The 13985-nt window shown below is 40.0% G+C and overlaps 1 protein-coding gene across 1 annotated transcript; it reads left to right on the forward strand.

Moving 5' to 3' along the window:
- Window positions 1–8: 8 nt before the first annotated feature.
- Window positions 9–13169, forward strand: LOC143849609 (B12D protein). Its single transcript, XM_077358691.1, has 3 exons — window positions 9–162; window positions 319–407; window positions 12799–13169. The coding sequence occupies exons 1-3, from the start codon at window positions 127–129 to the stop codon at window positions 12944–12946; spliced, it is 273 nt and encodes a 90-aa protein (XP_077214806.1). The 5' UTR covers window positions 9–126; the 3' UTR covers window positions 12947–13169.
- The last annotated feature ends 816 nt before the right edge of the window (window positions 13170–13985 follow it).

The raw sequence follows: 13985 nt of genomic DNA on the forward strand, positions 1-13985 counted from the left end.
GATATCAGTCTTCTCCGCTATATAATTGTGAGTGGTGTTGCGTTTTTCTAGGTTTAGATCTTGTTCTCTTTCCCTAAATCTTCTTCTCTTTCTTCATCTTTCAATCATCTTGCAGGGCCTCGATTCATGGCTTCTACCCCTAATCGATGGATTAGGCCTGAGGTAATCTCTCTCTCTCTCTCTCTCTTTTGAGATTTCTCTATCTTTCAAACAATAGATGTGTTTTATCATTTGGGATTTCGATCAAGACTCTCTCCTTTTCTCTTTCGATATTTTTTGGATCTGTAATCTGCTAATTTTTTTGGTGGGTATGTGAAGGTATTGCCGCTCTTTGCGGCGGTTGGGGCTGCTGTAGGAATCTGTGTATTTCAGCTGGTTCGCAACATTGTTATCAACCCTGAAGTTAGGTCAGTACTTTGCTAATATACTTTTATTTTTACAATAATTTAGCTTTTGTATCTGTTTGAATTCCCATTGATTCTACTCTATTTTGCTCAACTCAATCGGATTTCTTCACTGTCTATCATCAACATACTTTGTCTTTTGTGTGTAAATCCAATATTAGTTGTGGGTCTGATATTTTAGTTTGGTTGATTGAGTTTTCTGTTTTTGGGTGTTACATAGAATCACTATCCACTCTATTTTTTCGTGTATCATGTTTTTCCTTTTTCCGATTTTTGTATAATTTTCTAGCATGCATAGAATGTATTCTTTTCCTTTCTCGAGTCTGGGTTCTTAAAATATTAGGTTTGCTTATCCTCGCAATTGATCTGCTATTTCATTTATTGCGCCTCACGGATTAATGATGATCCACAGCCTTAAAACATCTCCTTTATCATATAGTCCTACCCCTCCAATCAATGGGCTGTCGTACTATTTTCATATGGAGAGCAAAATGTCCTCTAAATATATCATCACCTCTGTCTCTATCTCTCATGAGCAGCACTGGACTATCTGAACTAGATATCAACGAAGAATATTGTACACCCAATTTATAGATTAATCTGATCTGAATCAGAACATCTGAACTTTTACTGATCTAAGCAGTATCACCTTAGAGATTGTGAGGAAGATACAACATAGGAAATAAAGCTATAAAGTCTCCAAAGCATTTGAATATGGATCCTGAAAGAAGAGAGCAGAATCTCAAGGTGCTCTTGGATAAGGAAAATATCAAGAGAATATCAAAGGTCTTAAGGATTACAACAAAGCTTCAAATGAAGTTGAAAGAAAATGTTCTCCCTAGTGAACCAAACAGATCTCAGTAAAACTTAAGGGGCTGTTTGGATACGTGGATCTTAAAGTCTTGGATTTCCTCAATCATGGATGGCAGACAAGGGAAGGAGATCGTCCCGTCGTTTTCTGATTTCTCACCCCTCTTTTTGTCGAGCGAGAGTAGGAGATCGTCCTAAATTCAGGTTTTAGAAACCTCAAGATGGGGAAGAGATTTCTAAAACCTGGATTTCTTAAAACCCAGGATAATGGATTGTAAAATCCAGAATTTTACGCAACTTTCAAACTACAACCTGGATTCTAAACGTATCCAAAAAGCCCGTAAAAGAATCTCTGGGTTCTTACGGATTGAAATGAAGAACAGAAAGATCTTATAGATTGTTACAAAATAATTACTAATGCTTGTAGAGACTATAAAGAGGTTTGCAATTGTTCAAAAGAAGAAACATAGAGGATTGCCCTTGTTATCATGTTATCACCATGGTTAAAAATCCCAAGTACTTTTACTTTCCAATTCTTCCTTGGGCTGCTTCTATCCTTGTAATCATTGATTCATTGGCGACGTGTCATAGGCTCTGATGAACCCTTTTGTAGAGTGGGATGGAGAAGCATTTCACGCCACAGATGGTTCTGAGGAAGGGGTTTCGTCTAGCGCCTTCATCATGTTTTCAACCAGTGAAATCTTTTTGATGCCAAGCTTGACTTTTTTGATGTTGTCGATGTAACTGTAGATTGTTGGAATCACGAGTTCCTGAAGCCCTCTACCACTGCTTTGTCACGACCATTAACCTCTTCGGGCCAAAGTTGATGCCTTTTCTCAAGGTTGGTGTAAAGACAACAACCGGGGTATTGAACAAGCCACTAGCAAAGATGCGCGTGGGTCATGCGTTTGAAGGGGGTGCTACTTGTAGGGATGTAATAGATTTGGGGACTGAATGGGCCATCGCTCTTGACGTTTAGGGTTGTGACGTCAAATAGGTGTGCTACTTTCAGGAATGTGACGGGTGAACAAAGCACCATGGAGTTTGAAGAGGGTTGTGTTGTGGAAGGGGTGTCGACGATAGGGACGCAGGGTGAGTGGGTGATGGTTACTGAAAGAGGGATGTGAGAGAGATGGTGATGATGATTTTCTTTGAGGGAAATTAGGTCATTTGTGGCCTTAAATGTGAATACAATGAACAAGTGGGGTTGATGGACTTGAAAAGGGGTGGAAATGTTATTTTTCATTTTTTATATAATGTATACTTAACAAGGGATTGATATCTGTACGATAAGAAACAATAACCAGATGCCCTCATTTGTCATTTTATAACATAATGGGGTAGGGGTGGGGGTGCAGTGAGCTAGTCATCTTTAACACGTAAAAAAGGAAAAAAGAAACTTCTTCCCTTGTGAGAGAGTTAAACATGTTATTGGGCTTGATGTAGTTTTGGATTATCGGGTATTGCAAGCACGATTGAGTTATAGTAGGCTCTGGGGGATGGTGAGAGCAGTGGCTTGCATGATTCTGAGCGACTTTATCTAGGAGGGCTTTCTGCTGGCTGCGATTTTGCATTATGACAAAAAGATGTCAAGGATGGAGACAACATAGTAGGAATATTTGAGCATTGGGAGTGATGAAAAGCTTGTTCTAGAACTAGTGCTCACCCCAAACGAGCCAGATTCCATGATCTTGACGGCGCTCTCTTGGTGTGATGGGAGAGGTTGTTTTGTTAGACAGAGCCGTAGCCGCTTTGATCGAGATTGGAGGTGGATATGTAGAAGGTGGCGTGATAAGGGTGAGCATAGAAGTGCAATGGGGTCTCATATCGAAAGGAGCGCCTGTGCGGTAGACGACTAGTAAGATGGAGTTGAGGACAGATATGGTTCCACATGTAAGCAGTGTCACCAACGAAGTCTGAAAAGAGCTAAAAACAGAGTTGTGTTTGGGTGGGACTAAGAAGTTATCAACATCAAGAGTTTCAAACCAACCTGATTTTTCAATCAATGAATTGATGATTTTCTAAGAGCAAAAATAAAATAACACCAAAAATGGGGAGGCAGAGAATAACTCAACTCAACTCAACTAAGCTTTTGTCCCAAACTAGTTGGGGTCAGCTAATGAATCCTGTAGAAAATTTAGATGAAGAAGGTGAAAGGATCTACCTGGCTCAAATTGACTAAGTCTAATCTTGGCACTAGTTGGGTTCGTCTACATGGATCATTTTCTTCCATTCTCTCCTATCCAAGGTCATGTTCTCTGTTATGTTCCTAGCCATCAAGTCTTTTCTCACTGTTTCTACCCAAGTTGTTTTCGGTTTGCCCCTATCTCTTTTTACTCCATCAACTTGGCACAAGTCACTTCTTCTCGCTGGAGCATCCAAATGCCTACGCTTGCTTAATTGTCGAAAACAAAATCATATTATTGTCCTATCCTATGGTCGTAGGCACCATTGCAAGATAACATGTCAATGACACCCTTAAGATTTCTAAGCTCGTGGAGTAAAAACCCAACAAAAGGAAAGAATAGCAAAAGCAAAAGAGCTAAGATCTTCTTACCTTGTTGTTCGAGGTATTGGAATCCGGAGTTTAAGGAGCTTGGGCTATGGAGGCTTGAGAGACATAGAAGAGGGATGATGTGTGTTTGTGTGTGTGTGAGAGAGAGAATGCATAGTCATTGTTTTGGTAATATTGATGTAGGTGGAGGTTTTAAGGAAGGTCTATTAGAGCTCTTAATCTTTACTGGAGTACATGTGAATGTATTCCGATTTTAAGGAAGGTCTATTAGAGCTCTTAATCTTTTTCCGATTTTTGTATAGTTTTCTAGCATGCATAGAATGTATTCTTTTCCTTTCTCGAGTCTGGGTTCTTAAAATATTAGGTTTGCTTATCCTCGCAATTGATCTGCTATTTCATTTATTGCGCCTTACGGATTAATGATGATCCACAACCTTAAAACATCTCCTTTATCATATTGTCCTACCCCTCCAATCAATGGGCCATCGTACTATTTTCATTGGGAGAGCAAAATGTCCTCTAAATAAATCATCACCTCTGTCTCTATCTCTCATGAGCAGCACCGGACTATCTGAACTAGATATCAATGAAGAATATTGGACACCCAATTTATAGATTAATCTGATCTGAATCAGAACATCTGAACTTTTACTGATCTAAGCAGTATCACCTTAGAGATTGTGAGGAAGATACACCATAGGAAATAAAGCTATAAAGTCTCCAAAGCATTTGAATATGGATCCTGAAATAAGAGAGCAGAATCTCAAGGTGCTCTTGGATAAGGAAAATATCAAGAGAATATCAAAGGTCTTAAGGATTACAACAAGGCTTCAAATGAAGTTGAAAGAAAATGTTCTCCCTAGTGAACTAAACAGATCTCAGTAAAACTTAAGGGGCTGTTTGGATACGCGGATCTTAAAGTCTTGGATATCCTCAATCATGGATGGCAGACAAGGGAAGGAGATCGTCCCGTCGTTTTCTGATTTCTCACCCCTCTTTTCGTCGAGCGAGAGTAGGAGATCGTCCTAAATTCAGGTTTTAGAAACCTCAAGATGGGGAAGAGATTTCTAAAACCTGGATTTCTTAAAACCCAGGATAATGGATTGTAAAATCTAGAATTTTACACCACTTTCAAACTACAACCTGGATTCTAAAATCTACGTATCCAAACGGCCCGTAAAAGAATCTTTGGGTTCTTACTGATTGAAATGAAGAACAGAAAGATCTTATAGATTGTTACAAAATAATTACTAATGCCTGTAGAGACTATAAAGAGGTTTGCGATTGTTCAAAAGAAGAAACATAGAGGATTGACCTTGTTATCATGTTATCACCATGGTTAAAAATCCCAATTACCTTTACTTTCCAATTCTTCCTTGGGCTGCTTCTATCCTTGTAATCATTGATTCATTGGCGACTTGTCATAGGCCGTGATGAACCCTTTTGTAGATTGGGATGGAGAAGCATTTCATGCCGCAAATGGTTCCGTGGAAGGATAATTGTGGTAATTTTACATCCAATTATCAAACACGTGGTCCACAAACAGCTTATTCATAGCACTCTTCTCACAATCAGCCTTATTGGGCGTACTACCGCCCTCATCTTCGTCATTCCTATTAGTATCTGGTTATACTAGATTATCTTCATTCATATTAGCCCCATCATCAACCACAATTAGACCATGGGCGTCAACTTCTTCAATACCTAACCCGCTGGCTTGCGACAAAGTGTCATCAACAAAACCTAAAGGTGTACTGTCACCATCCTCAATACGTAACCCACACAGTTGCGAAGAGGTTGGTTCCATTTACCTAGTAATTGAAGTAAGAGAAATAAAAGAATGTACCCACATGATAAACAACCATAGAAAATGGAAAACGAACCTTTTTGTTCGAGAATTTGGGAACCATTTGTGAAAAAAAAATCAGTTTATTACTCACAATCAGTTCACTAAATCATACACATACAAGGTCTTAATGTTGAACCCGAAAATCAGAATAGAGTAGGTCTAAAACAAAGGCATAAAAGGTACAAAAACCCTAGAAAAATCTCTCCACAGGGAGCATCTTCACATTATTGGTATGAACTATGTATCATCAATGGTACAGAAAAGGGTACAAAAACCCTAAAAAATCTCAACCTGGAAGATGCAAAGGCCCTGTATCTAGGTATCACATCATGGGTATGAACTAAGGTGGTAGAAATTTCCCAACCTGGAAGATGAAAAGGGTACAGAAACCCTAAAAAATCAAGCATTTTTTTGTGATACCTAAAAAATCTACAAGCATGTCCTGTGGATAGATAAATTTTCAGGTGATACCTAAAAAATCTACCAGGTGAAATAGAGAAATAGGGGTTCGGATTTGTGTCAAAAACCCAACCTATCAACCCAAAACGAGTGCTCTTAGGGTACAGAAACCCTGAAATGCTTGAAGATGAAAACCCCAACCTGGAAGATGAAAAGGGTACAGAAACCCTAAAAAATCTCTACACAGGGAGCATCTTCACATCAAATAAATAAATAAAAATGAAAACGACTCACCTGGAAAATGAAATGAAGGTTGCAAACGACTCGCTCGAAGGAGAATCCTCGCTCCACGGACGATTGAACTAGGAATTTGCGATCTTAGGGTTTGGAGAAGAGAGAATGCGTTAAGTTGTATTCGAAACAGTGAAATGCGTTAACTTGGGGCCCCACATAAAACAGCCAATAGGCGTTTTTTCCCACTCAAGCGCATATAAGCCCGGTACGCTCAAGCGCATGAACATTTTCCTCTCTCTCTCTCTCTCTCTCTCTCTCTCTCTCTCTATATATATATATATATATATATATATATATATATATATATATATATATATATATATATATATATATATATATATATATATAGAACAACCGAGATATTGAACATAAGGGATTGAGGACAAATCTGGTTCCACATGTCAGCAGTGTCATTAACAAACTCTGAAAAGAGCTAATAACGGAGTTGTGTTTGTATGGGACTGATCAGTCAAAGTCGAGTTTCAAACTGACCTGATTTTTCAATCAATAAAGCGATATCATTTTCTAAGAGCAAAAATAAAATAACACAAAGAATGGGGGGGGCGGAGAGTATGGTTTCTTAATTGTCGAAAACAAAATCACATTATTGTCCTTCCTATCGACGTAGGCACCATTGCAAGTTAACATTTCAATGACAGCCTTATGATTTCAAAGCTCATGAAGCAAAACCCAACAAAAAGAAAAATTATCAAGCAAAAGAGCCAAGATTTGTTCGAGGCATCGGAATTCGGAGTGTAAGGAGCTTGGGCTATATAGGCTTGAGAGAGAGAGAGAGAGAGAGAGAGAGAGAGAGAGAGAGAGAGAGAGAGAGTTTGGATAATATATATTTTTTTGAATGTTCATTGTTTGCATATTATTGATGTAGGTGGAGGTTTAAAGCAAGGTATGTGGCTCCTAATTTTTTCTTGGACCACATGAGAAAATTTTAGGAAAAATAAGAATTTATTTTATTATATTTTAATGATGTAGGAAGCTCCTATTATTGCCCCAGCTCTTGAGATTCCACCATGACGTTAACTTTGTAATCTTTGCATAGTGGGGGCTCTATGATTGTTTTCGCCCATGGACATAGGCGCCATTGCTGGACCACATAAAATCTCATGTGTTATTGCGTGTGCTTGCTTGTTTTCAGTAAAGATTACATCAAGGCTTCAAATGAAGTTCAAAGGAAATTTTCTCCCTAGAAAACCGATCAGGTCTCTGTAAAATTAAAAGAATCTCTAGGTTCTTACGGATTGAAATGAAGAAAAGAAAGATCTCATAGATTGCTACTAAATAACTACTAATGCTCGTATATACTCCAAAGAGGATTGCAATTGTTCAAAAAGAAGAAACATAGAGGATTGCCATTGTTATTGCGCTGTCACCGTGGTTAAAAATTCCAATCCCCTTTGCTTTCTACTTTCTCCTTGGGTTGCTTCTCTTCTTGTAATCATTGGCGATGTGTCCTATGGCCGCGATGAACCCTTTTTTTAAAGTGGGATGGAGAACCATTTGATGCCACAGATGGTTCCGAGAAGGGGTTTTGTCTAGTATCTTTATCGTCTTTTCAACCTTTGGAATCTTTTTTATGTGAGGCTAGACCTTTTTGATAGTGTAGATTGTTGGAATTATGAGTTGTTGATGCCCTCTACCTCCGCTTTGTCACGCCCACCAACCACTTCGGGCCAGAGTTGATTCCTTTTCTCAAGGTTGGTGAAAAAACAACAACTGGGGTATTGAACAAGCCACTACCAAGTACGTGTGTGGGTCATGCGTTTGAAGGGGCTGCTACTTGTAGGGATGAAATAGATATGAAGAGTGAATGGGTCATCGCTTTGGATGTTAAGGGTTGTGACGTTGAATTGGTGCGTTTCTTACAGGTATGATACATAGATAGGGGTGAACAAAGCACCATGGAGTTTGAAGAGGTTGTTTTATGGAGGGGGTGTTGCCCATAGGGACGCAAGGAGAGTTGGGTGATGGTGACTGAAAGAGGGATGAGGGAGATATAGTGATGATTATTTGCTTTGAGGGAAATTAGGTCTTTTATGACCTTAAATGTGAATGCAATGAACCAGACGAGTGGATGGACTTGAAAAGTTGTGGCAATGCTATTTTTAATTTTTATATATAATGGATTCTTATAAGGGATTGATATCTGTACACGCTCAAGAAATAGTAACCACATGCCCTCATTTGTCATTTTGTAACATCAGGGGTGGGGTGAGGGGCAGTGAGCCGGTTATACTTAACAAATAAAAAAAAGGAAAAAAACCAAACTTATTCCCTCTTGAGAGTTAAGCAACATGTTGTTGGGCTTGTCGTCCTTGTTGTTTATCCGGGATTATAAGCACAATTGAGTTATAGTAGGTCCTGGGAGATGATGGGAGTAGTGACTTGCACGAGTCAAAGCGACTTTGTCTAGGAAGGCTTCCTGCAGGCTGCGATTTGGCATTAGTCAGAGAAGAAGTCAAGGATGGAGACAACAATCGGAAGAGTTGAGCATGGGGAGTGACGAAGATCTTGTTCTAGAACTAGTGCTCACCCCGAAGGATATTGTGTTAGACAGATTCCATGAGCTTGATCGAGATTGGAGGCAGATACGTAGAAGGTGGCGTGACAAGTGTGAGCATAGAAGTGCAATGGGGGTTTCAGATCGAAAGGAGCAGTTGTCGTGCAGAGAGGATTGCCATTGTTATCTTGTTGTCATGGTGGTTAAAAATCCCAATCCCCTTTGCTTTCCAATTCTTGCTGGGGTGCTTCTCTCCTAGTAATCATTGGCAATGTGTCATTGGCCGTGATGAAGCCTTTTCGTGGAGTGGGATGGAAAAGCATTTGATGCCGTAGATGGTTCCACAAAAGGGGTTTCGTTTAGCATCTTCATCATGTTTTCAACCTTTGAAATCTTTTTGATGCCAAGCTAGACCTTTTTTATGTTCTCGATGTCACTATAGATTGTTAGAATCACGAGCTGCTGGAGCCCTCTACTGTGGCTTTGCATGACCACCGACCTCTTCGAGCTAGAGTTGATGCCTTTTTCAAGGTTGGTGAATAGACAACAACTGGGGTATTTAACAAGCCACTACCAAGGATGCGCTTAGGTCATGCGTTTGAAGGGGGTGTCAGTTGTAGGGGTGAAATAGATGTGGAGAGTGGATGGGCCATCACTTTGGACATTAAAGGTTGTGAGGTCGAATAGGTGTGGTACTTGCATGTACGAGATATCGATAGGGGTGAACAAGGCACCATTGAGTTCGAAGAGGGTTGCGTTGTGGAGGGGTTCCGCCCATAGGGGCTTAGGGGGTGGGTGATGGTGACTGAAAGAGGGATGAGGGAGATATGGCGATGATGATTTGCTTCGAGGGAAATTAATTTGTTTAAGACCTTAAATGCGAATACAATGAACAAGAGGGGTGGATATTGGCTTGAAAAGGGGTGGAAATGTTATTTTTCTTTTTTTATATATAATGTATATCTAATAAGAGATTGATATCTATACGCTCAAGAAACTATAACCACATGCTCTCATTTGTTACTTCGTAACATCCGGGGGTGGGGGGCAGTGGGCTGGTTATCCTTGTTTTTTGGAAAGGATAACAAATAAAGAAGGAAAAAGAAACTTCCCTCTTCAGATAGTGAAGCAAGATGTTATCGGGATTGACGTCCTTGTGGATTATCAGGGAGTTCAAGCACAGGTGAGTTATAGTAGGCCATGGTGGATGGTGAGAGCAGTGGCTTGCATGTGTCTTAGCGACTTTGTCTAGGAGGGCTTCCTACAAGCTGCGATTTTGCATTAGTCAGAGAAGAAGTCAAGGTTGGAGACAGCATAGTCGGAAGATTCGAGCACTAGGAGTGACGAAGGTCTTGTTTGAATTAGTGCTTCCCCCGAAGGAGCCAGGTTCCATGTGCTTGACGACACTCTCTCGGCTAGAGGGGAGTGAATGTTGCGTTAGACAGAGCCAAAGCCCCACTGATCGAGATTGGAGGCTGATAAGTAAAAGGTGGTGCGACAAGGGTGAGGATAGAAGTGTAATGGGGATTTCAGGTCAAAAGGAGCGGCTACCTCTCTGGATGCTGTCTTGGAGGTTGGTAGACTCTTTACAAGGGTTGTCAGTGAATGGGAGGAAGTTTCATCACTCCCTCCGGTTATAAAAGGAAAAACCTTATGGGTAAAGGCAGTACCAGAGAAGGCAGACTTGAGTCGGGCCAGGTAGGTGACTCTGGTGCATAGGCATTTGTCTGTGAGTTTTTGAATTATCCACCAGATTGAGAATTGGAGAGGGACGGTGGGGATGACGATGGGCCCCTATCTGCATCGCTACAGATGAAATGATAGACATCGTTGCAGAGGAGCTGCCGTTCCCATTTTGAATTTCAAAATATCATTGATGGGACACTTTCTTCTAGTTGCGTGTGTGGGGAGCTTCTTTCTGGACTGACTGCCGGGTGTCTGGCTGCGACTACAGGTGGTGAAACAGCATTTATTAATGCAGAGGCTGAAGTGATATTTCTGAAATTTTACATCGGCACCAAACTTATAGATATAGGAGATGCAGATATGTTTGGGCCTTTTGGTGGGTTATTGCGAAAACCAGCTGTGTTTCTGCTTTTGTTGGATCGGGCCTTCAGAAATGTAGTATGATTACTTTCATGTTAGATGGTGGTTTGTGTTGTCAGAGGGTTGATGTAATTTGGATTGGGTCTTTTCGTGGGTTATTGTGAAAACCAGCTGTGTTTCTGCTTTTGTTGGACTGGGCCTTCAGAAACGTAGTATGATCACTTTCATGTTAGATGGTGGTTTGTGTTATCAGAGGGTTGATGGAATTCCTTTTGGAGGAGCTACTCAGTGGGCAGCAGGGGCTTTCTGATCAATTGGAGTCCGAGTCCCTAATCAAGGTTCTGGATTTGGAAAAGCGGTGTTGGAGGGCTTGGAGGGAGGGAAGCAGTATGCCATCTCTCTCTCTCTCTCTCTCTCTCTCTCTCTTCTTTAATGGTCGTCTTCTTAATCTCTTATATAAATAATCTTTCTTGGTTTGATAGCTGATCGCTCCAGGTATGCCCTTTTCTGTTTCTTCGATTTCATTGTCAACACTAGATGAGTCTTCTAGGGTCTGCAGGGCTGGTTCTCGGATCCCATTGGATTCTTATGGGAAGGAATTTCTCTTAGATGAGGTTGCAATAAATCCATTGGATAATCTTCTTCAGCTCTCAGTTACGAGTCTCGGCATGCGGTTACTATGGGTGATCACGAGTTATGTGATTTTCAGAGGACCATCGATCACTGGTATTGTAGATTCCTCAGATTTTGAAAGTTGAACTGATAAGAGAAGTATCTTACAGTAGGACTGTGTTAGTTATTCAGCCTTAGTTGTGGTAGATTCAGATGGGAACCCACCGAAATGCCCCTGAGCAATTTAGGTGAAGCTAAGTTCGAAGACATTAAGATACTAGTAGAAGCGCACTTGCTAGATTATATGCAAGAACTAGACCTTTTAGTGAGTTCTTCACAATGCCTCTGTCCAGGACAAGAAATCAACACATAGGTTTGAAGCCCCTTCGTTTTTTTTCCTTCAAGCAAATGAGTAAAAGACAGAAGAAACTAAAATCCCCTTTACTTCACTAATGAGAAGTTTGAAGAAAAGTTTCCAGCTTCTTATCAAGCAACTTTATCTTCTTGTTAGAAATTCTCTTCTGATATTAACCAGGCTACTTGAGCTCTCATCACTTATATATCTGGCTACTTGAGTTCTCCTCACCCCATCATCTAGATTCAGGTTGAATCCGTACAATAAGTTTACCTTTATCATGGCTATGTATATTTTTACCTTACATGTCTTTCATAAGAAGGAACAGCTTAGAGCATAGCCAGAGAGGTAAATAGGTTGCAAGTTAAAGAGGCAAATAGTGACTTCATGTATCTTTTGAGATCATTATAGGCATGATGTGGGACTTCTTTGGATACTTACCAAAACCGCTTCTTATTTGCAGACATGGTTATTTTAAGTTAAATCTTATTTTCAAATGTGACATTAAGGCACTGATAGAAGTTTTTTTTTTTTTTTTGAATGGTGACTGATAGAAGTATTATAACCACTTTGGAATCCATTTTCATACAAGTGCATGTTTCGCAACGATGAAAAAAATATTTCATGTTACATTAGTGGCGCCAGTTGTGAGTGATGGGCCAAGCAGAACAAACATTAGAGGGGGTGGGAGAGGGGAGCATGAAAAAAAAACAGGGAAAAAACCATTTCGAAGTAGGGTATTTTTTTCACTGTTTTTAAGGATTTATAATACACTCTCCACTCTTGCCCTCTCAAGTAGTCTCTCCCCCTTCGCCCATCTCAGTTCTTTCACAATAGGGCTCATGAATATTCCATGAAATAAATTTTCTTGGTTGCCAAACATGACCTAACTATATGCAAATAATTTTTATGGGGATCCAAAGAGGCCTGTACTTGATAAATTTAAACAGTAAGAGGCCTTTGTTTGTTGTCTTTCTTTTGGTTTTACACCAAGAACAGGGTGAATAAAGAAAACAGGGCTGCTGGAATATTGGACAACCATGCTGAAGGGGAAAGATATGCTGAACACTTTGTGAGGAAGTTTGTTCGCAACAAAAAACCTGAAATCATGCCGGGGATCAACAGTTTCTTCGCCGATCCAAAATGATAACAATTTGTCTCAACTCAAAAGTGTGGGAGGTATATGGAACTTCTTTGAGATGTTAATTGTTGTGCTGTGACTTGTTTTGTGGTTGTGATTCTACTCAGAATAGAGTTTGCATGATTCAGAACATATCAGAACGCTTTCAAATTAATAAATCGCTGAAACATGGTAGATGTGATATGGTTTTTGCTTATGTGAATAAAAGTGGAGAGCTCCCACAAGAAAACTGTGCCTGAGATCTATGCTGTGTTGTTGTTTAATGTTGTACAGGAAGACTTCTTAGTGAAAAAAAGATTAAAAAACCTGCTTATGTTTTGTATTTACAACATATCTACCATACATAATAGGAAAAATAGAGCGAATTGGAATTTCCAATTGAAGTTAGTCTCAGATGGGTATTCTTTGGGTTGGTGTTAGGTAATCTACCCTAGGCTCCCCACTCTGTACCCATGTGAAGTGGTGGTCCCACATGATTTGGAAAATCGTGTAAAAAATCACACCACCCCTATTTGCTTGTGTTTTAGCAGTCCATATTTTCTAAAACTGATCGGAGTGTTAAAATAATCTGATAGAAAAAAATTCTGGGGCCTCCCATCTCCATGTACTAGACCTATAGCCCATATTTTCTTTTTATCATGCTTGATCAAAGGTCTAGAATCATCTAATGAGGGTGGGATCAAGACCAATCGACTGCACTTGTCATCCCAAATATATTCGTAGACACGATTGCTGGCAGCAGAGGCCTAGAGGGTAAAAAGTGGCTGAAAATAGGAAAAAATCATCATAATTTGAGTAGTTTCCTGATTTTTGAGGCTATTCTTGCCCTATCCTCACTCCTGTCCTAAGCCCCTCTGGCATCTATCCCTCTCCCACTGTCTCTCACCATTGGGTAAGTTAATATTCGAGATAGCCAAACGTGGGGCGCCATGGTTAAACCTAGATTTAACCATGGTTAAACTAGTTTAGACCAAACTGAAACCTTTCAAAATTCAACTTTACTACCATCCTTCTATCTGCCTCTTCAAAATTCAACCACTTTGAA

The sequence above is a fragment of the Tasmannia lanceolata genome, unplaced genomic scaffold (assembly GCF_043159265.1).
Source record: "Tasmannia lanceolata isolate RefF3 unplaced genomic scaffold, GAP_Taslan_0.1 ptg000018l, whole genome shotgun sequence".
Taxonomy (NCBI): Eukaryota; Viridiplantae; Streptophyta; class Magnoliopsida; order Canellales; family Winteraceae; genus Tasmannia; species Tasmannia lanceolata.

Excerpts from the sequence above, each read along its gene's own strand:
- LOC143849609 (XM_077358691.1), top strand. The coding sequence starts at position 127 with ATGGCTTCTACCCCTAATCGATGGATTAGGCCTGAG. Across the intron at positions 163-318 it reads ATCGATGGATTAGGCCTGAG|GTATTGCCGCTCTTTGCGGC; the intron begins GTAATCTCTCTC and ends GGGTATGTGAAG. Across the intron at positions 408-12,798 it reads GTTATCAACCCTGAAGTTAG|GGTGAATAAAGAAAACAGGG; the intron begins GTCAGTACTTTG and ends CACCAAGAACAG.